The sequence below is a fragment of the Anolis carolinensis genome, chromosome 3 (assembly GCF_035594765.1).
Source record: "Anolis carolinensis isolate JA03-04 chromosome 3, rAnoCar3.1.pri, whole genome shotgun sequence".
Taxonomy (NCBI): domain Eukaryota; kingdom Metazoa; phylum Chordata; class Lepidosauria; order Squamata; family Dactyloidae; genus Anolis; species Anolis carolinensis.
The window spans coordinates 154,607,043-154,630,544 of NC_085843.1; the positions used below are offsets into that span (position 1 = coordinate 154,607,043).

The 23,502-nt window shown below is 41.7% G+C and overlaps 1 protein-coding gene across 2 annotated transcripts in view; it reads left to right on the forward strand.

Moving 5' to 3' along the window:
* The first annotated feature begins 216 nt into the window (after positions 1-216).
* The window catches only part of cnmd (chondromodulin), a 40,542-nt gene continuing 17,256 nt past the window's right edge, over positions 217-23,502 (forward strand). Inside the window, exons 1-4 of one of the 2 annotated variants that reach the window (XM_008106826.3) lie at positions 217-540; positions 4,550-4,690; positions 10,467-10,607; positions 14,418-14,531. In XM_008106826.3, the coding sequence (XP_008105033.1) occupies positions 463-540; positions 4,550-4,690; positions 10,467-10,607; positions 14,418-14,531 (474 nt within the window). In that variant the 5' untranslated portion in view covers positions 217-462. The remainder of the gene's footprint in view (positions 541-4,549; positions 4,691-10,466; positions 10,608-14,417; positions 14,532-23,502) is intronic. The other variant, XM_008106825.3, reaches the window with a different exon arrangement.

Consider the following 23,502-nt stretch of genomic DNA (forward strand, 5'->3'; position numbering starts at 1 on the left):
CCAGCACTTCTGTGTTCTCAAATAATATGCTGTTTCCAGGTTGGTTCCTCAAGTGCTCTGCTATGGCTGACTTCTCTGGTTGGGTTAGTCAGTCTGCAGTGCCTTTCATATTCCTTGATGCGTGTTTGGCCAATGCTGCTACATTTGGTGGTGCCTATGTAGACTTGTCCACAATTCTTTTCCGCACCAGAGACGGGAGCAGTCCTGCTTCGCTCCCTGAGGAGGTCTTTTTGGCAAAGCAAGAGGCAAACGGTGCTCGCTGAAAGGGCAGCCTTGTCTCCAGCGTCTTGTAGTCTGTTTGGGGCCTCCGCACAAACACCACAGGTGTCCGCCTCGCTCCCTCCTTCCCTTTTTCTTTCCCTCCTTCCTCCTTTCTCTCTCCCGCCTTCTCTGCGCGTCCCGTCGGGGCTGCAGGAGCCGCAGGGGGAAAAGCCGGCCGGAGGCGGACTTGGAGCTGGAAAGATGGCCGAGAAGGAGCTGGAAAAGGTGCCCATCGCCACCTCCTCCGGGACGGAAGACGTGGAGCAAGCCAGGCCCCCTGTGAGTAGCCCCTCCGCATTGACAGAAAGTGCCTCGTTTTTCAAAGAAGGAGAAATTATACAAAAAGAACCGCGCGCCTCCAAGATGGCCCCCCTCCCGCGCTTTCTGGACTGTTCATTTTCTCTAGGGCGCAAACCATGTTTGTTTCTTTCCAACCAGTATAATAGAAGGCAGTGTTGTATGTTTTCCGGGATGTATAACCATGTTCCGGAAGTATTCTCTCCTGACGTTTCGCCTACATCTATGGCAGGCATCCTCAGAGGTTGTGAGGTATGGAGAAATAGAAGACATTAGATCTGCAGACATAAAGTTTTCAGACTCTAGAAGTTTTGGTTCTGAGGGCATTGTGACCCTCTCTGTATCTGACCAAGAAGCCTACGTTTTATAACAATACAGTAGAGTCTCACTTATCCAAGTTAAACGGGCTGGCAGAACGTTGGATAAGCGAATATGTTGGATAATAAGGAGAGATTAAGGAGAAGCCTATTAAACATCAAATTAGGTTATGATTTTACAAATTAAGCACCAAAACATCATGTTATACAACAAATTTGACAGAAAAAGTAGTTCAATACACAGTAATGTTATGTTGTAATTACAGTAGAGTCTCGCTTATCCAACATAAACGGGCCGGCAGGACATTGGATAAGCGAATATGTTGGATAATAAGGAGAGATTAAGGAGAAGCCTATTAAACACCAAATTAGGTTATGATTTTACAAATTAAGCAGCAAAACATCATGTTATACAACAAATTTGAAAGAAAAAGTAGTTCAATACGCAGTAATGTTATGTTGTAATTACAATAGAGTCTCGCTTATCCAACATAAATGGGCCGGCAGGACATTGGATAAGCGAATATGTTGGATAATAAGGAGAGATTAAGGAGAAGCTTATTAAACATCAAATTAGGTTATGATTTTACAAATTAAGCACCAAAACATCATGTTATACAACAAATTTGACAGAAAAAGTAGTTCAGTACACAGTAATGCTATGTAGTAATTACTGTATTTACCAATTTAGCACCAAAATATCACAATGTATTGAAAACATTGACTACAAAAATGCCTTGGATAATCCAGAACCTTGGATAAGCGAGTCTTGGATAAGTGAGACTCTACTGTACCTGTCCCAGAAAGGGCCGAGCTGTAACAAACAATGCCTAGTTCTGGGTTGCTGTAAGTTTTCCAGGCTGTCTGGCCATGTTCCAGAAGCATCCTTTCCTGACGGTTCGCCTGCATCTACGGCAGGCATCCTAAGTGGTTGTGAGGTCTGTTGGAAACCAGGCAAGTGGGGTTTATGTATCTGTGAAAAGTCCAGGGCGGGAGAAAGAACTCTTGTGTGTTTGAGTCAAGTGTGGGTGTTGCAATTGGCCACCTTGATTAGCATTGAATAGCCTTGCAGCTTCAAGGTAGAGCTGCTTACTGCCTGGGAGAATCCTCTGTTGGGAGGTGTTAGCTGGCCCTGATTAATTCATGTCTGGAATTTCTCTGTTTTCTGAGTGGTGTTCAAACACGTGTCTCCAAGTCAACCTGTCAACTTATGGGGACCCCATGAATTGCATAGGATTTTCTTAGGCTCCTTTACCTTTACAAAAAAGCATCTCATCAAGGACCTCATCACAGAGCATGGGTCCACTTTAAATCCAATTTCTGCCTCCTGAAGAATTCTGGGGCTTATAGTTTAAGGAGGGGGCTACTCAGACAGGCAGGTCCCGAGTCACAATTAACTACAAACCCCAGAATCCAGCAGGAGACAGAAACCGGATTTAAAATGGATCCTTGCTTCACTGTGATGAAGCAGTTATGGTGGTAGCCAGAACAAGGACAGTTCTTGAATGTGCAGGAGATATCAGTGAACATAAAGAACACTCTCTGGAAGAAAAGCTTGGGTCAGAGTGCTTTGTGGGAACATGCAGCCACAGACAGATTCAGCCCAGGTGGCACTTGTTGAATTGCAGGTTCTCTCTGTAAATTAAACATTGAAATCAACAAGCATGTGGACAATTTCAGCAGAAAGGAGGAAACCATGAAAATGAACAAAATCTGGCTGTCAGTATTTTAAAAAAAACTCTAAAATCAGGACAGTAAATAAAGAAAAACACTCAAAAACAGGCAAATTCCAGACATGAATCAATCAGGGCCAGCTAACACCTCCTGACAAAGGATACCCCCAGACAGGAAGCAGCCAGGCTTTGAAGCTGCAAGGCTATTCAGTGCTAATCAAGGTGCCCAAATGCAACATTCACACTTGCCTCAGGCAGATAAGAGTTCTTTAATCCTGGACATTCCACAAATATATCAACCCCACTTGCCTAGTTTCCAACAGACCTCACAACCTATGGCATCCTCAGCCTGCCATAGATGTGGGTGAAACATCAGGAGAGAATGCTTCTGGAACATGGCCATACAGCCCAGAAAACTCACAGCAACCCAGTGATTCTGACCATAAAAGCCTTCGACAACACACTACAAGCAGTCTAAGACTTTCCTTTCCAAAAAAGCACCCCTCTGGCATCTATCATCCTCATTTGTGTCTCATGCATTCTCTAGTCTTTAAAGTTTCACTTGTGTTGCTGGGATGGTTTGTGATAACATTTGTGCAAAATCCCAATCCTGTGAGAATGACTTCTGAATAAACATAGCTTAAAGTTGTATTGTCCAATAGAAGTAATGGTTAGTAGTCATGGCTTACAAGTCTCCAAAGCTACCTGGGATGTTTGCATGGTTTTATTGAGATATGGACCCAACATTCAAGCCATGAGACTGTGCCTAATGGCAAATGCTACAACTGCCCAGTGCCTCTTTTTCCCTGCGGTTTTTACCTGGCAGCCCTACTTGGAAACAAGGAGCAGAAAGGAATTTATCTCCCCTTGAAATAGTTCTGGCAAAGGCTTTTTGGCTTCCGTGGGTTAGTAAGGGAAGGGAACAAGCAATGCCTCTCTTATAAGCATGCAGAGATGCTGGGATAAAACACCTCCTGTGAAAGAAAGAATCACTGGGAATTTGATTCTGTGATACCATGGATTCTAGCTCATGTTTGGAAAGTTCTGCTTTTTATTTTCTTTGTTTATATTTGGACCACAGTGATCATATTCTCCCAGCTCGCTTAGAGTCATTGTCATTGTCCAGAAAACAAGTTTTGCAAACTTAGTGTGATTCTACACTGATCACTTATCCTAGACCCGATAATTTAGACCAGGGCTTTTTAAAGGGTAGAGCAGCGGGTTAAACTGCTAGCTGCAGGAAATCTGCTGACCGGAGGCTTGACATTTCGAAGTTGCGAGTCAGGGTGAGCTACTGCTGTTAGCCCTAGCTTCTGCCAACCTAGCATTTCAAAAGCACACGAGTTGATCAATAGATAGTACCTCAGCAGGAAGGTCAAAGGGGCCCCATGCAGACATGCTGGCAACACAATCAGAGATGTCTACAGACAATAGGCTCCTCGGCATGAAAAAAATGGAACAAGAGCACCTCCCCATGGGTGGAGTTGAGTATCGCCTCCAGACACCAGAGATGAAAGGAGAAGGCCTTGACTTTTGTCTGTCCATTGTATGTTGTTGTTGTTCACCGTTAATAGACATTGAATGTTTGCCATATATGTGTGTATTGTTCCCTCATGTCAGGAATAACTTGAGAAACTGCAAGTTGCTTTTGGTGTGAAAGAATTGGCTGTCTGTAAGGATGTTGCCCAGGGGATGCCCGGATGTTTTGATGTTTTACCATCCTTCTCTCATGTCCCCGCATGGAGCTGGAGCTGGCAGAGGAAGCTCATCCGCACTTTCCCCAGGTTGGATTCGAACTGGCAACCTTCAGGTCACCAACCCAACCTTCAAGTCAGCAGTCCTGCCGGCACAAGGGTTTAACCCTTTATGCCACTGGGGGCTCCGTGTATACTGTAATCCACTCAGTTCTTTCGGGGAGATAAAACGGAATATAAATAAAGTGTATTATTTCCTCTCACCACCCCTTTCTACAATCTTAACCTGTCCTTTCCTTGTTTACAGGCATATTCAACAGTGATAGCAAAGCCCTCTAGCACAGGACGGCTTCTTAGGATTGGGGCTATCGTGCTCATTGGAGGTGCCATCCTAATCCTCTTTGGAGCTATCGGAGCCTTTTACTATTGGAAGGTGAATGACAAAGAGGTGAGGAGCCAAAGCCTTCCTTTAGGCTCTATGTTCTCTCTGACAGGGAATGTATTTGAAACACTTTAATTGAATTGTAGAATCTAAGATCAGTATTACAGATGGTGAGGAGAACACTATTTTACCTGCGACGGCTGTTTCAACCATAGAATTCTACAGTCTATCTGCTGTTTCTCCAGCCATAGGAGATATTTTCCCAATAGTTAGCATGTTTTCTTTGTTTTCAAAAGACTTTTCAGTAAAGCTATCCCAGACAGGTGACCCTAGGCCTCCCAAAAGAGCAACAAATTCTTAATTGTTCAGTTTATTATGTAACTAATCCCTTAATTTAATTTAATATTTAATATGACTTCCAATACATTTCATAAAAGTGATATTAAATATTAATATTGTACTCATTTAATATTGCATTAACTTAATATAATATTAATTTATTGTATTGTTATCTCTAAACCCAGGGCATTTTATGGCCCAAGTGTCAATATAATTCAGTGGCTCTGGAATACGGTGTCCATTGATTTTGGAGAAATGAATGCTTGGTCATCTTTTTTGGGTAAGACAATGTTGTGGCTTGCCTTTGTACATGTCCACCTATCATCTTCTCCTGACAACAATCTTTGAAACTACTCATTGAGACCAAAACACACTTTCTAGTTTGTTTCTTGGATTCAATTTTTTTTGCAGTTAAACTGGATGTTTCTTTCTACATTCTGTTGTGATAAATTGAAATTATAAGTGTCTGTTAACCATTGATAGGTTTGTCTCCTTCTCTTGTCTTTGCTTGGTTCCCTGTAGACGATCTCCTTCTGGTTTGGTTCCCCTTTCACACTACTTCATATTAGCACTATATTCCGTTTTAGCTGCCATGGCGACATTGTCTTATGAGGCATTAGAGTTCTCCTCTTTAAATTCCGAATGCCACAACCCCATACACTGTTTTTGTGGCGATTAAAATGAAATATAAGGCTACAATTTGGTAGTTTGAATGGGCCTTGGTTTTTATTCTTTCGACTCTCTGGCGCCTTGTACATTGTCCTTATATCCCAGGATTATATCCCAGGTTATCTGCTTTGAATTGGATTATATGTCTCCACTGCCATATAATCTGAAATAATCAGATAATCTGGGATCAGATCCTGGGATATGTGTAGAAGGGCCCTCTGTCTCCTAATTTTTTTGGTCTTGATTTTTTTTTAGTATCCTTTATCTCAATACCCCTTAACTCCCTTTGTAATTGGGGCCATGGTGGCACAATGGATTAAACCCTTGTGCTGCTGAATCTGCTGACTGGAAGGTTGACAGTTCAAATTCACAGGATCAGGTGAGCTCCTGCTGTTACCCCTAGCTCCTGCCAACCTAGCAGTTCGAAAACATGCAAATGTGAGTAGATAAATAGGTACTGCTTCGTCAGGAAAAGGCAAAAGACACTCCAAGCAGTCATGCTGGCCATGCAACCAGAAGGTGACAACGCAGGTTCCTCGGCTTGAAAATGGAGAAGCCACTTCCCCCAGAGGCAGAGATGAGCCCCGTGTCCAGCCAGAAATGAAAGGAGAAGCCTTTGCCTTTGCCTGTGTGTGTGTGTGTGTGTCTCAGTGTAACAAGGCATTGAATGTTTGCCTGTGTTTGTTATATACTGGAATCCGCTCTGAGTCCCCTTGGGGAGAAGGGCGGAATATAAATAAAGTATTATTATTATATTGAGTTCTAGAAAAGTATAAATTTAAATCACCTGTAAGGTCAAGGTTTTCCCCTGACATTAAGTCTAGTTGGGTCTGATTCTGGGTGTTGGTGCTCATCTCCATTTCTAAGCCAAAGAGCCAGCGTTGTCCGTAGACACCTTCAAGGCCATGTGGCCGGCATGACTGCATGGAGTGCCATTACCTTCCCGCCGAAGTGGTACCTATTGATCTACTCACATTTGCATGTTTTCAAACAGCTAGGTTGGCAGAAGCTGGGGCTAACAGTGGGAGCTCACCCTGTTCCCCGGATTCGAACCACTGACCTTTCAGTCAGCAAGTTCAGCAGCTCAGTGGTTTAATCTACTGTGCCACCGTGGGCTCCTAATTCACGTGTAAGTGGTGAAAAGTTATCGGAGCCTCCGGTGGCTCAGTGTGTTAAAGTGCTGAGCTGCTGAACTTGCAGACCGAAAAGTCCCAGTTTCAAATTCCAGGAGCGGAGTGAGCATCCGCTGTTAGCTCCAGCTTCTGCTAACCTAGCAGTTTGAAAACATGCAAATGTGAGTAGATCAGTAGGTACTGCTCTGGTGAGAAGGTAACAGCGTTCCATGCAGTCATGCCGGAAGGTTTCTACGGACAATGCTGGCTCTTCAGCTTAGAAATAGAGATGAGCACCAACCCCCAGAGTTGGACACGACTGGACTTAACGTCAGGGGAAACCTTTACCTTTACCTATGTAGTTATATAACTAAGGAGAACACATGTTGAAGCCAGAACTATATTCATTCTGGGATGGGCTATAAAACTAAATCTGAAAAGTATAATTCTATTTACATTTTTCCCTAGAGGAAGAACTAATGTGAGACCATGTAATACACTCTGAGCTACAAAATATTTCCCTTATGTCAGGGATGGAAAGGTATGACCATCTACATACAGTTGCTCACAGCTTTAGCCAGCATATGTAGCTAACAGTGAGGAATGATCAGATTTATGACCCACAAAGCCACATGTTCCTCAGTCCTGCCTTATAGCCATATGACCTGAAATTGTCAGTACATAAACTTAAGATGGAAGCTGATATAATGAGTAACATCATGCGTGGGCTTACCACTACTCTAGAATGCTATTTTTAGACACAGTGGTGTCCTCTTTTCTATGTGAATAGTGTAACCATTTGTAGTCAAACTGATTCTGGAGAAAAGTGTGATTCCTTGAGTCCTTCTAAAAGAAGAAGTAATAGAATACCATTGAAAGACGCATCTAGTAATTCAAATTAATGCAATTGGTGGAAATAAAGAAGGTATGCTGTATGAAAAAGTGATCATTACAACATTCCTGAATCCTTCTAGCTGGTTGAGTATCCTTATCTAAATACTTGGGATCAGGCAATTTGGATTTCAGATTTTTTTTCCAGGTGTTGGAATACCTGAATTTGTGTATATGTATGTAATGAGATCCTGGAGATGGGATCCAAGCCTTTATATGAAATTCATTTATGTTTCATATATACCTTATACATATAGTTTGAAGGTGGTTTTATACACAATATTTTGTAATATTTTTGTGCATGAAACAAAGTTTGTGTGCATTAGTAAGCAAAGGTGTCACTATGTCAACCACCTATGTGGGCAATTTTGGATTTTGGAGTATTTCAGATTTAACCTGCTCAGCTGCATCTAAGCTGCTGGATCATGCAGCTTCTTCAGACTTTGCCCTCATCATTCGGCTGTGTGTTTCTCTGAGAATAATGCAATCCAGGACACAAAAGACATTTCGGTGATACATTTAATGAATCTTGGATTGTACCTACTCCTAAAGTAAAGCATTAAATACTAAACAGTGTGTGTAAACGCTGACGGTCCAAATGTTTCCATTTTGAACACAAAATAAGCCTTCCCTTATTCTGTCAAGTTTCATTTATAATTCAGCCAGAAAAGGTTGAACAGGAAACACAAGCCGGCTAAAGATTTATTCTTGGGGATTTGCCAAATTATTCAGGCATTTTATTTTCCACTCATTCCAGGATGGAAATTTCTTCCCTCCTGGCTGCCTGTTTTATAGTCAAAGCATGATAGAAGGTTCTCCTAGCCATAAAATGAAAAACGTATTCAAAATCGGACTTCTGCAAATACACACAGGTGGGCGTGCGGTGGGTTCCAAAACCTTTTGCCTATGTAGGTTTTGTGGCAATAGCAATTTAATAATTACTGTAACGTTTACAGTGTAATAATAATAATATCATAATAATAATAACACTTTATTTATATTCCACCCTTCTCCCCAAGGGGACTCAGAGTATATAAACAGATACAGGCAAACATTCAATGCCTTGATTACAAAGGACATACAATGAGCAAATACATAAACAAAGGCAAAGGCTTCTCCTTTCATTTCCAGCTCTGGAAGTGGTACCCATCTCTGGCTCTGGCGGAGGTGCTCATCTCTGTAACAGATTGTGCTCACAAATACAATTAAATCATGGTATACTATTACGACCATGAACAGGAGCCCCCAGTGGCGCAATGGGTTAAACCCTTGTTCTGGCAAGACTGCTGTCTGAGAGATCAGAGGTTCAAATCCAGGGAGAGAGGGCAAGCTCCCTCTGTCAGCTCCAGCTCCCCATGCAGGGACATGAGAGAAGCCTCCTACAAGGATGGTAAAACATCAAAACATCTGGGCGTCCCCTGGGTAACTTTCTTGCAGACAGCCAATTCTCTCACACCAGAAGCGACTTATAGCTTCTCAAGTTGCTCTTGACATGAAATAAATGACCAGAAACATTTGTGAGTAATTTTAGTTTGCCTTCCGCAGTTCTTCCAATATTTGGAATATTAGTATACTCGGGAATTGAAGTTTTGTTAGTTTTGCAGGAAGTCTATTCTGTTTTTGTGCATTGTCTTGTTTCAGTTTTTTGTATTCCGAGTTTTTCTTTCCTCTTCTGTAAAAATCAGCTCACAAGCTTCCACATTCATTTCTTATTAACAGCAGTTTCATGTTAAATATGAGCCCTAGACTGTGGTTAATCTTAATAACTTTAATAATGTTAATCTTAACTAATAATCTCAACGTTTATTAAAACACAGCTTTAGAATCCATGGTTAATTAAGATTCGGTGCAGTTTGTGGACTTGGACATTCATTAAAAATGAGAGCAAAAACTGAAAGAATGTTGTCCAGGAAAAGGAGGGAGAGGAACATATGAACAAAAGAGCCCAAGTCATTTCACATTACAGGCAATCCTGATTTACAAACATCTGACTTACAAGTGACTCATAGTTAAGAATAGGGTTGAGACAACAGGAAGGGAGAGAAATCTACCCCTCAGAAGGGAAACTCACTCCTGGAAGAGTTATCATGGGGAAAGGGGGTCTCAAATGAAGCTTTCTCACTAGTGCTTCCTGGGACCCTTACTTTCTTCCTTTCAAGGCACTCTGGGTTTGAAGAACGTGGTTCAGGAAGCATCCTTCCTGGGACTCTTTCCTTAAACACAGCTTGTGTAAGACATATCACAGTGTTCTTCTATTCCAGTTGGCACAACAAACAGGGCTCACAAGGAAGCCCCATGTGAGCAGCACACAGCAGTCTCCTCGCCGCATAGTGTCGAATAAGGGAGGAGGAGCCGTGATCTGCTGCCACGTGGTCCCATAATGGACGAAAAATGTGACAGCTTAGCCCTTACCATTAAGGCCATCCAGCCAAGCCGAAGAAGCCGGATTGACTGAAGGGAACCGACCACACCGAATCCATGCACAACCCTAACCGACAGTTCTGAGAGTCTAAAACTTAACAGAGGATATGGCAGTGGAAGTGAATGAAACTGTTCCATATTTTGGTTACCCTCTGTTAATCAAATCAAGAAAAAAAATCCAAGAATCAATCAATCACATGTCTTGGGCTGGTAACAAACTCAGAGCTGCCCCGGAAAGACATCAGCATGGTTGCGAAAAGTAGATCAGGGTCCCCTCATCTGACACCCAAGACTTTGTATCATTCAGGAAGAGACACTGTTAGCCTCTTTGTAGCTTCTAGAAAAAACCATGTGCCACATAGTGCTATGCTGGTTCGAACATCATTTAAAGGGTTTTGTTTTGTTTCCAGGTTTATAATGTCCACTACACAATGAGTATTAATGGGAATGTGCAGGAAGGATTGATGGAAATAGATGCTGGGAACAACCTGGAGACCTTTAAAACTGGAAGCGGTGGGGAAGAAGCTATTGAAGTTCATGATTTTCAGATTGTAAGTATTGTAGATTATGTTTATTTTAAATCAAAGAAGTATCACCAAGGAAAAATATGCATTAGTACACAAAAAAAAACCCAGAAGAACTCTTAAGTGGCAGAAGAAGCCATTTAATGGGGCCCAACATGTGCATTGGAGATGGATCTGAAATATGGAGAGGACTTGGGAAATATATTATTACAAAAGGAATAAAAGGGTGAGTTGTTGTTTATGAGTCTGCTTTTGATATTTCAGATTGGTGTACATGCACCTTTGAGGAAGAAGATGTCAAAATATGTTGAGCTTCATTAATAACTTCATTTTTCTCTCTTGTTTCCACTTAAAGAATCCATTGTGTCCACTTTTGGGATGTTCTGTTGTGGTGTTTTAAGCTGTCAGAAGACCTTTCCTCCTATTAAAATGTTTTCATGGGCAACTCTATATTTGTTTGGTCTTGCAGACACTTCTGGGGCATTTTTTTAAGATAGAAAATGCCCCAGTTGCATCACGTATTGGCCAGGCCTTTATTGTACCACATGGATAGTGCACATGCAGCACCCCTTTTTTGCAACTGTTCATTGCATGGGAATTTGGGGGGGGGGGGGGGGAATTGGCAAACTGTCTTCCGTAGACACTTATTTTCTCTTACTATTATTCCCACTGAGAAGATAAGCTTTAAAATGCTCCAGGGATTCCCAAAATACAATTTTAATACTTCTGTTTTTACAGTAATTTCTGACAGAAGGTTAGTAGGTAATCCCACAAAAAGATGTGTCTGCTCTACAATTACCACAATTATCTTACTGTTTCTCCAAAGAGATTAAAAAGGTATTTTATATGTAAAGATTAAATCTGTTTTTGCTTTATCAAAATTGGCCGGTGTACATGTCCTGCCTTTGATAAGGCAGCCTGTCTTTCTTGTTCTTACGCTGATTGCCATAAGATCAAGAACAAGCCACAAGAGTAAAAACATAGATTCACCCAGAGGAAAAGTATTCTTACCATACATCAAGGGAACCACTGACCTCATAGGGAAGCTGATGAGTAAACACAACCTATATACAAACCCATTAAGAAAATCCAACAAATGCTACCTTCAGCAAAGGACAAAAGGGAACCTCTCACCTCTACCGTATACCATGCAGCTGTGGACAAGTCTACATAGGGACCACCAAACGCAGCATTGCCCAGACACGAATCAAGGAACATGAAAGGCACTGCAGAGTAATTCAACCAGAGAAGTCAGCCATAGCAGAGCACTTGATGACCCAAACTGGACACAATATATTATTTGAGAACGTGGCAATACTGGACCACTCTAACAACCACCATGCCAGACTACACAGAGAAGCCATTGAAATCCACAAGCATGGGGACAATTTCAACAGAAAGGAGGAAACCATGAAAATGAACAAAATCTGGCTACCAGTATTTTAAAAAACTCTAAAATCAGGACAGGAAATAAAGAACAACACTCAGAAAACAGGGGAATTCCAGACAAGAAACAATCAGGGCCAGTTAATATCTCCCAAAAAAGGATTCCCTCAGGCAGGAAGCAGCCATGCTTTGAAGATGCAAGGCCATTCAATGCTAATCAAGCTGGCGAATTGCAACATTCACACCTTCCTCAAACAGACAAGAATTCTTTCTCCCACCCTGGACATTCCACAGATTCATAAAACCCACTTGCCTAGTTTCCAACGGACTTCACAACCTCTGAGGATGCCTGCCATAGATGAGGGTGAAATGTCAGGAAAGAATGCTTCTGGAATATGACCTTGGAAAACTCACAGCAACACATTCATCTCTTGTAAAGCACTATGAATATGGGTAGTGCTTTGTAAATAACAATCATAATCTGGTGACTAGAGGGCCTGTAGCAATGCACTATTTAGTATCTGGGGCTCATTCATGCTACACAATTGTAGTGCTATAATTGCACTTTAACAGCCATGGCTACATCCTACAAAATCCCTGAGTTTGGTTAAAGCAGTGGTTCTCAACCTGGGGGTCAGGACCCCTGGGGGGGGGTCACAGGGGTGGTATCAGAGGGGTCACTAAAGACCACCATGGTTTTAGGAACCTCTTTGACAGAGAAGGCTGGATATCAGTGAACTACAAATCCAAAACTCAAAGTCAATGCCCACCAAACTCTTCCAGTAATTTTTGTTGGACATGGGAATTCTGCATGCCAAGTTTGGTTCAATTCCATCATAGGTGGAGTTCAGAATGCTCTGATTGTAGGTGCACTATAAATCGCAGCAACTACAACTCCCAAATGTCAAAATCTGTTTTCCCCAAATTTTACTAGTGTTCACATTTGGGCATATTGAGTATTCATACCAAGTTTGGTCCAGATCCATCATTGTTTGAGTCCACAGTACTCTCTGAATGTCGGTGAACTACAACTCCAAAACTCAAAGTCAATGCCCACCAAACTCTTCCAGTATTTTTTTTTTTTTTGGTTATGGGAGTTCTGTGTGCCAAGTTTGGTTCAATTCCATCGTAGGTGAAATTCAGAGTGTTCTTTGATTATAAGTTAACTATAACTACAACTCTCAAATGACAAAATCAACCTGCCCCCCAACCCTACCAGTATTTAAATTTGGCTGTATCGGGTATTTGTGCCAAATTTGATCCAGTGAATGAAAATACATTCTGCATATCAGATATTTACATTACGATTCATAACAGTAGAATCATAGAATCATAGAATAGTAGAGTTGGAAGAGACCTCATGGGTCATCCAGTCCAACCCCCTGCCAAGAAGCAGGAAATCGCATTCAAATCACCCCCGACAGATGACCATCCAGCCTCTGCTTAAAAGCCTCCAAAGAAGGAGCCTCCACCACAGTCCGGGGGAGAGAGTTCCACTGTCGAACAGCCCTCACAGTGAGGAAGTTCTTCCTGATGTTCAAGTGGAATCTCCTTTCCTGTAGTTTGAAGCCATTGTTCCGTGTCCTAGTCTGCAGGGCAGCAGAAAACAAGCTTGCTCCCTCCTCCCTATGACTTCCCTTCACGTATTTGTACATGGCTATCATGTCTCCTCTCAGCCTTCTCTCCTGCAGGCTAAACATGCCCAGTTCTTTAAGCCGCTCCTAATAGGGCTTGTTCTCCAGACCCTTAATCATTTTAGTTGCCCTCCTCTGGACGCTTTCCAGCTTGTCAACATCTCCCTTCAATTGCGGTGCCCAGAATTGGACACAAAATTACAGTTACGAAGTAGCAACAAAAATAATTTTATGGTTGGGGGTCACCATAACATGAACTGTATTAAGGGGTCGCAGCATTAGGGAGGTTGAGAACTGCTGGGTTAAAACTACCCGAACAGTCCTCTGGCTAAGAATGCTAAATGTCTCTCCCTAAACTACACATTCCAGATTTACTGTTGATTAATGGCAGTTTAAGTGGAATACAGTGCTATTATTGTGAAGGGACTCCTGGTAAATATGATATCCCAGAGTCTTTGAAGGATTAGTTCTCAGATGTTCACTTTCCAGCTTCTTTGTTCCTTGATGAGTGTGTGCCCAGTAGGTCATGCTGTGTGTGCAAGAATTTCCTCCCTGTTTCTGCAAATGTGCATTTGTGTGTGCACACCATGCTCCACCTGATGAATATGTTTTAAATCAAAAATAGACTATAAAAAGTTGTTTATCAGCCCCCCGCTTTTTTTAAAAAAATCCATAAAACATCATTTTATACCGGTACGCCTACAGCTATAAAATCAGCCACTCCACACGACTTCTGTGTTGAAAGAGCTTCTTTGTGTTTTAGAAATCAGGGGGGTACTTCAACTCTTATCATAATAACCACGGTCTTGCTTTGTAGGGCATCACTGGAATCCGTTTTGCTGGAGGAGAGAGATGCTACATTAAAGCCCAAGCTAAAGCTCGCCTCCCTGAAGTCAACGCAATGACAAAGGAGAGCCTTTCTTTTGATCTGGTAGGTAGCCGCCAAAAATATGCTGGAACTCATGGCATGACTGTCTTTAAAGATTCACTAAGTGTGAAGTGGTTTGAGCACAGAAATAAAATGTGTGTGGGGGAGGGAGGGTATTGTGTCTTTTTCCCTATAGAACCTGCTTGAAGCAAAGCAATACTGGGCAGCTCCTGAAAGCAACTGTGGAGTGTTTTGAAGTGATATTCTTTATTTTCCTGCTGAAATCTGCTGCTTTCCAGGCTAGGCTTTCCTCTATAGACATTCACTCCAAGTTAGGGAAGCAGTGAAAGACTGTAATAGCCAAGTGGTTTCCAGTACTGAGATGTACAAGTGGTTTGTACTCATCTGTCATTGCAAAACTCAAAGGGAGGTTTATTTATTTGTTTATTTATTTATTTACTACATTTATATCCCGCTCTTCTCACCTCGGAGGGGACTTAGAGCGGCTTACAAATCAAATGTACATACAATATATTATTAGCATAGCACAATATAAGCATTAAATTACTATATTGTACTATATCATTATATGGTAATATTATTAGTAATATTACATTTAATATATAATATATAATTAATATTATATTATTATTAGTAATATTATAATATTAGTAAGGGTCTTTCTGCTTCATTACTATTGCCTGGCAGCTTGGGGAACTAGACGGGGTCACACTACCAGGTCAAACAATAGTTAAAAGTACAGCACTTTGAAAACAGTACTTGCCAGTTCATCACATTTTGGAGCCCCCAGTGGCGCAGTGGGTTAAACCCTTGTACTGACTTGAAGGTTGGGTTGCTGACCTGAAGGTTGCCGGTTCGAATCCAATCCGGGGAGCGTGCGGATTAGCTCCCTCTATCACTTCCAGCTCCATGCAGGGACAAGAGAGGAGCCTCCCACAAGGATGGCAAAAACATCAAAACATCTGGGCGTATCCTGGACAATGTCCTTACAGATGACCAGTTCTCTCACACCAAAAGCAACTTGAAGTTTCTCAAGTTGCTCCTGACATGAAAAAAAAACTTCATCACATGTACTAAATTCCACTGAGTGCTACACTTAAAATCCTGGAAGCCACTGTTCTCTACACATTAGTTTTCCTTCAAGTGTTGGATAGAGCATTCTTTGCGTATTTTAAGTGTGGGGGCCACCATTGTTTTCAAAAGTTTCAGGAGGTGGTGGGGAAATGGATTTTTGGTAATGATCCAGATGTTTGGCCAGTTCTCTAATGTTGCTCCCAGATTTAAAATGAAACATTTGCCCAATTTGTGGGAGCGGAAATTGTGGAAGGAGCCAAAAGTATCCTTGTTAGGGAAAGCATTACCTTTTGCTCACCGAGTTTTTACTTTGCCAGAACAATTTCCTCTTTAAAAATAGCCTTTCCGGGTCCCTCCCTTCCCTTCCTTTACTTCCATGATATATCTGTGCCTTGTGTGGCATGGGAAAGCCAGGATAGAATTGTTGTTATTATTATTTGAAACACAACAAGATAGTCCATAGCAGATACTCTGCTGGCTGTTATATTGGATCACACGTCGGACACTTCCCAAGTGTCTAGGACTGTGTGATGTATCGGCAAAGAATGCGTGCAGATCCCAGTAAGGTGACTTTCTGCAGCTGGCAGGTGGTAATTTTGTCAGCGCCGATTGTGTTTAAGTGCAGGCCAAGGTCTTTAGGCACTGCATCCAGTGTGTCGATCACCACTGGGACCACCTTGACTGACTCGTGCCAGAGTCTTTGTAATTCGATCTTTAAATCCTCATATCATATCAGCTTTTCCAGTTGTTTCTCCTCAATCCTGCTGTTACCTGGGATTGCTACATCGACAATCCATATTTGTTTTTTAACCTTTGTTAAAGTAACCTTTGTTACTTTGTTGTTGTTTTTTTTTATTATTATTATTAATATCATCACAACGACGTTGTATGGCACAGCAAACAAGATAGATATGCTGGATTTCGTTTCGCAAAACCACAAGTTGAACACTTCCCAAGTGTCTAGGACTGTGTGATGTATTTTCTGATGATGTGTGCAGATCCCAGTAGGGTGGCCTTTTGCAGTTGGCAGATGGTGATTTTGTCAATGTCTATTGTTTCCAAATGCCGGTTGAGATCTTTTGGCACGGCACCCAGTGTGCCCATCACCACCGGGACCACCTGCACTGGTTTCTGCCAGAGTCTTTGAAGTTCAATCTTGAGGTCCTGATAGCGGCTGAGTTTTTCCTGTTGTTTTTCATCTATGCGACTGTCACCTGGGATGGCGACATCAATGATCCAAACCTTGTTCTTTTTCACAGCTGTGATGTCTGGTGTGTTGTGTTCCAGAACTTTGTCAGTCTGGATTCGGAAGTCCCACAGTATCTTTGCGTGCTCATTTTCCACGACCTTTGCTGGTTTGTGATCCCACCAGTTCTTTGCTGCTGGGAGGTGGTACTTGAGGCATAAGTTCCAATGGATCATTTGGGCCACACAGTTATACCTCTGTTTGTAGTCTGTCTGTGCAATTTTCTTACAGCAGCTGAGGATATGATCAATGGTTTTGTCAGTTTCCTTGCATAGTCTGCATTTTGGGTCATCAGCTGATTTTTCGATCTTGGTTTTTTTTTACCATTATTATTATTATTATTATTATTATTATTATTATTATTATTATTATTATTATTATTATTATGCCATGTCTTCATTCTGTGCAGTCATAGTTTTCCAAGGTCCATACCCTTCTCTTGGTGCTTTTACAGTATGGAATGAATGTTCTTGAACCCCACTTTAAATACCATAGCTCCATACTATGTGGCCCTGGGAGTTGTAATATAAATAAAGAATAAAGAAAGAGCCCTGCAACTGATTCACAAAAAAAGAAGAATAACAGTCAAAGAGGGAAAGCTAGATGTGAGTGTTGGATCTGCCTAGGCCCTGAATGTGAGTGTTCGATCTGCCTGTGGTGCCCTTATTCATGACAGCCTTACATTCAGCAAAGTGGGTGCCAGGTGGGTGCCTAAGCAACTGACAGAAAAGCGTAAGTGCAAGCAGCAAGCAGATAATGTGAAAATAGCCGTGTATCAAAGACTATGAGCTTAACCCAAAACTCTTTTGGTTGATGGCATTAAAATGTTGGTACTACACTGGGAAAATGCATTGCAATGAAACGTGATTATGTAGAAAATATATATCTTAATAAATAGAGTTAAGAAAAGTGTGGAGCCCTCATACATTTACCTTTATTCAAACATTCCCTCAAAAGGTTTTGATTCTTTTACAGGAACAATACAGTACAGAGAGGTATAGGGATGATATAGTTAAGTATGGTGGATACTTGGAGAACATTCATGGTGGCGAAGTGTGTTAAAGCACTGAGCTGCTGAACTTGCAGACCGAAAGGTCGCATGTTCAAATCCCGGGAGCGGAGTGAGTGCCCTCTGTTAGCTCCAGCTTCTGCCAACTTAGGAGTTCGAAAACATGCCAATGTTGAGTAGATCAATAGGTACCGCTCCAGTGGGAAGGTAACAGCGCTCCATGCATTCATGCCGGCCACATGACCTTGGAGGTGTCTACGGACAACGCCGGCTCTTCGGCTTAGAAATTGAGATGAGCACCAACCCCCAGAGTCAGACATGACTGGACTTAACGTCAGGGGAAACCTTTACCTTTTTTTAAGTGATATAGTTGAGATTTCTTAAGGCATTGTGTTTCTGTTTACTATGCTTGCTCTCAGCCCGTGGTTGTAGAACATGTGGAATTTGAACTGCTGATACTGTCAACGCTCAGAGAAGCCAGAGAGGGCAATCCAGCTTTATGCACTCCTGCTTTTCACATTGAGTGAGGCTACCACCATTTCAGAGCACACAGAGTAGCAACTCCTAACTAACTTGGTTCAGAAGCCCCCCACTTTTGCCAATGGAAAGGGATGTGTTGTCGGAATCACTGGGTTGTTGTGAGTTTTCCAGGCTGTATGGCCATGTTCCAGAAGCATTCTCTCCTGACATTTCACTCACATCTATGTCCGGCATCCTCAGAGGTTGAGGGGTCATGTTCCAGAAGCATTCTCTCCTGACCCCTCAACCTTTGAGAATGCCTGCAATAGATGTGGGCAAAACATCAGGAGAGAATGCTTCAGGAACATGGTTATACAGCCCAGACAACTCACAACAACCCTGGAGGGATGGTTCTGACCACCTTTCTGAGGGATTCTTCCAACTACTTCTCCAGGAAACCTTAGCCAACCAGAGAGAGATAACCTTGAATGCACTGAAGCATATGGAACTTCTTCAGCTTCAGTGGAGTGGGAAGGGAAGGTGGGAAGGTGAATGTCTTGTGGCAGTAACTTTCGTAACTTTCCTTTTTCCGCATAGTATCTCCAAATACCTTCACCTTACCAGCATCCCCTCCTTCTAAGTACTTACCCTACATAGGGAAGTAGGAAAGTGATATTCTTTAAGCTATAGTATAAAAGCAGACTGGCGTTTCAGATGGCAAACTAATGACGAGTCTGAACTCGCTGTCCCACTGGAGCATTTCTTCCAAGTCTGGGGCACTACTTTTAAAGAAATCTGTCTGAAAAATGAGCAAAGGAGGAAGCCTTTGGTGTGCAGAGCATGTGAGAAAAAAATATAATGGACTATGTTTGCCTGAGAGAAAAAGATGGGGAGAGAGAGTTCTCCTGATAGGTCTTGAAATATTAAAAGCCTGTCTTGCAGACAATGGAAAAGCAATTGTTGTTTACTGCCAGCGAGGGGAAATGGATAGAGTCTTCATCAGAGGTTTCTTTAGACTGCTGTGAATAAACATCCGTTAGGGACGGTTTAGGTTTTAGGGAAAAAAACCCTTCCCCAGAATATGAGGTTACATTTTATTACCCCAGAGATGCAGTTTATGATGCTGTGAAAGACTTGGTTTGTCCTGGGTACAGCTTCCAGTTCCACTATTAAGTTAATATGATGGTTCTGATTAAAAGTCTTGTTCAGTAAAAGCAATTATATTGACCAAAAGCTTGAAGTGCAAGTTGAAAAGAGCCTTCGTTTTGAAGTGTACCCTAAAGGTTTTTTTATTCTCATCTTCAAAGCAATGTAGGAAAATGGCACTGATTGAACTAGAAACGTTAAAGAATCCAAGTATTATTTTTACACAAGAGAGCTTCTATTCCTTAGCAGCAGTAGATTTTTTAAAAAAGAAAACCCCTCTAAAACAGTGTATGGATCCAGAGGGTAAATTCTGAATGGCCTCTGTAGTAAAGTCTTTGAGATTGGTGTCGATACCTTACTAGATCAATTTTATTTAGCAAAGTTGTTTGCACAGTGCCATTATTGATTTTGCAACTGGCTCCTATAGTCTCAAGGTAAAAGAATAAAAAAACTCAATTTTTATCTCCTTCTCTTGCTGGTTTCTTTTTTTTAAAGACCCATGTAAAAGGTTTGGGGAAATAAAAGCAACTGAATGATTTTATACAACCACCAGCGCTACCTCACACTAAAGATGAATTCCCTTCTGTTTCTTGCAAATGCTAGTTTAATGCTCATTTTCTATTCAATATTTGCTATAATGAAGTGTGAACCAGGACATTTAAAACATAATCGTATTTGTTATTTCCCTATAAGTGGAAAATTACCATAATGCAATGCCAAAGTTGCATAGTTAGTTGGAAGAGTCATGAAATGTGAGAAGTGTCGAATTTCAAAAAGAGTATTGGGCGGACTTAAATTTCCTCTCCTTGTGGATGTAATATTTCAAACAGCAGTGCATTAAGCAACACATCTGTTGGTTGAAAGAAAGCATAAAGAAAGAAGGCAGTAGCTTATTATATGCCAAGACCCTACATTCTTTTAATAATAATATATTTATATTCCGCTCTGTCTCCCCAAGGGGACACAGACTGGATTACAGGTACATATATGGCAACTGAGCCTCTGGTGGCTCAGTGTGTTAAAGCGCTGAGCTGCCGAACTTCCAGAACGAAAGGTCACAGGTTCAAACACGGGGAGCGGGGTGAGTGCCCGCTGTTAGCTCCAGCTTCTGGCACCCTAGCAGTTCGAAAACATGCAAATGTGAGTAGATCAATAGGTACCGCTCCGGCAGGAAGGTAACAGCGTTCCATGCAGTCATGCCAGCCACATGACCTTGGAGGTGTCTATGGATAACACCGGCTCTTCGGCTTAGAAATGGGGATGAGCACCAACCCCCAGAGTCAGACACGACTGGACTTAATGTCAGGGGAAACCTTTACCTTATATGGCAACCATTCAGTGTCATTCTACAACTTACAGAGACAGTACATAAACAGAGGCAAGGCTTCCCTCTTTTCATCTCCGGCATCTAGTTGTGCTCGGCTCAGCCATGGGGAGGTGCTGTTGTTTCATTTTTCACTCTAAGGAGGCTGTCGTCCTTGGACGCTTTTAGTGGCCAGATTTTTGTCAGCATGTTTTTCAGGTCGCCTTTTACCTCCCTGCCAAAGCAGTACCTATTTATCTACTTACATTGTTGTTTTCAAACTGCTAGGTGAGCAGAAGCTGGGCTGACAGCGGGAGCTCACCCTGACCCGGGCTTGAACTGCCAACCTTTCTGTCAGCAGGATCTTCTATAGCTGGTGGTTTAACCCACTGTGCTATCCTGGCCCTTTTTTGCTGGTTGACTGATCTATCATGGGTATTGCATCAACCACAAGTAAATAGGACTCTTCTACTGAAAAGGGCTGCTGTTTTCATGGTTTCATTATGTTTAGTACTGAACTGATTAGAAAACAGACTATGGATCAAACATTTTACTGATTAAGTTGACAAACCTGCATATACTGTATTTACTGGGGAGTAAAACCCATTGAATTCAGCTGAAATTACTTGAGTGTAGGCATAAATATGCATCTAACAGACTTCTGTCTTCAAGACATTTTGTAACAGCTATTGACTTCTTGCTGAGGAAGTGGTTTTTAACAGTTGGTTTAAAATGAATTTAATTGAATTTTTATTACTTTTAATTAAATTTTGTTTTAATAATATAACTTGTTTAATTGTGTTCTAATATTATAACTTTTTTATTACTTTATCTGTACCTTTTTAGTTAATCTTGCTGGGAGTTTCCTTGAGTCTTCGCTTCCGTATAAAGGCAGGATATAAAATAAACCATAATTAATCAGGCTGGCAGTATAAATCTACATATAACCAAAACTCAAGTGTTTGTGCCTTTTTGAGATAGTGAAGGAACTAATTGGCTAGTTAGGGAACAAAAGCTGCCAATTATTGTTATAAAGAAAGGCTGTCTTTCAAATGTTCTTTTTCAGTCTCTATCAGAGTGTCACATATGCCAGATTTAACGTAGCCTTGGAAAGTTATCAGTTGTGCTCTTAATCCACTGCCTCACCGCTCAACATTTGGCCTCACCGGTTCAATTCGACTCCCAGATATCCGTCTATCAACACAGTTAAAGCTTAGATCCCTAATAAATAGACATGCAGTTTGCAGGAAGAGTGGGATGGATTTGTATATGATGGAAGTTCTATTGCTATTCTCACCATGGCTGCTTGTCCCACCAGTTCCATAATGATAACTGTGACATCGTGTTGGGGTCATATGGAAACGTCAACAGGACCTCCACTGCCACCACTGATGTTGTGGTAATACTTTCTTTAGGATTCTACATTTACATGACTTCTCTATTCTTGAGTTAACGGAGTTGGACATGGGACACTCTGCCAAACTGCTCCCATAACGTAAGAACTATCCCTTAGAATGGCCAGCTTATAAATGATCCCAGGAGGGCATTCCATTAATGATAGACCTTCTTAAAATGGTTGGGAAGAATTCAAAAGGAGAGAAAGGGATGACCAGAATGAGACACCTTCCCCTTCCAAGAGGGTGGATTACTTTGTGCTTGCCACTGCTTTACTCCTCTTTGAAATGGTAGAGCCTTCCCTTTCTCCCTTTATAATACACTAGCTTGGGTACCCAGCGTTGCCCAGGTTATTTGAAAAAGTCATTTTTTTACTTGTACAAAATGCATAAGGTTGTGGGTGAACTAAAACTTACGTCATGCCAGATTAACCCCAAGAAACTCCACCAGTACTTAAAGTTTGTTACATTGGGCAAGTTTCCTCATCATTGGTCAGGTTCAGTATACTCTCTGGCTGTAGGGTAAACTACAACTTCCACTATGGTGAATCAGTCCCCTCAAACCCCTCCAGTAGGTTCAGTTAGTAATGACAGTTCTGTGTGCCAAGTTTGGTCCAGGTCCATCATTGGTGGAGATCACAGTTTCTCTGGTTGTGGGTGAACTACAACTCCCAGCAAGGAAGGTCAGTTCCCCCCAAAACCCTCCAGTCACCAAATTTTGGTATATCAGGTGTGTGTGCCAAGTTTGGTCCAAATCCATCAGTGTTTGGGTTCACAGTGCTCTCTGGAGGTAGGTGAACTACAACTCGCCCAAATCAAGGCGAATTTCCCCAAAAGACCTCCAGAATTTTTTGCTGGTCATGGAAGTTCTATATGCCAAGTTAGGTCCAGGTCCATCTTCGGTGGAGTTCATTTACTTACTTACTTATTTATTTATTTACAGTATTTATATTCCTCCCTTCTCACCCTGAAGGGGACTCAGGGCAGATCACATTGCACACATACAAGTCAAACATTTAATGCCATATGAACATAGAGGCAGAGACAGACACAGAGGCAATTTAACCTTTTCCAGCTTCCTGAGGGTATGCTCGATTTCGGCCACAGGGGGAGCAGCTGCTTCATCATCCTCTGTGAAGCCGACTTCCTCATTCCTTTCAGCACGCTGGTGGCAGTTTTATGGTACCTAAAAGAACAAGGGGTTCCCCTAAAACTGTGGAGACCAAAATCCACTGCTTGTGGTAATATGAAAATAACCAAATAAACTCAATGTATATATTACAATAACATATATAACATATATCCAATGATGAGTTGCAGGTTTGAGTCAAGTTATATGAGAACTGGAGTCTACTCATACATAATAAAGAACAGGACATTTA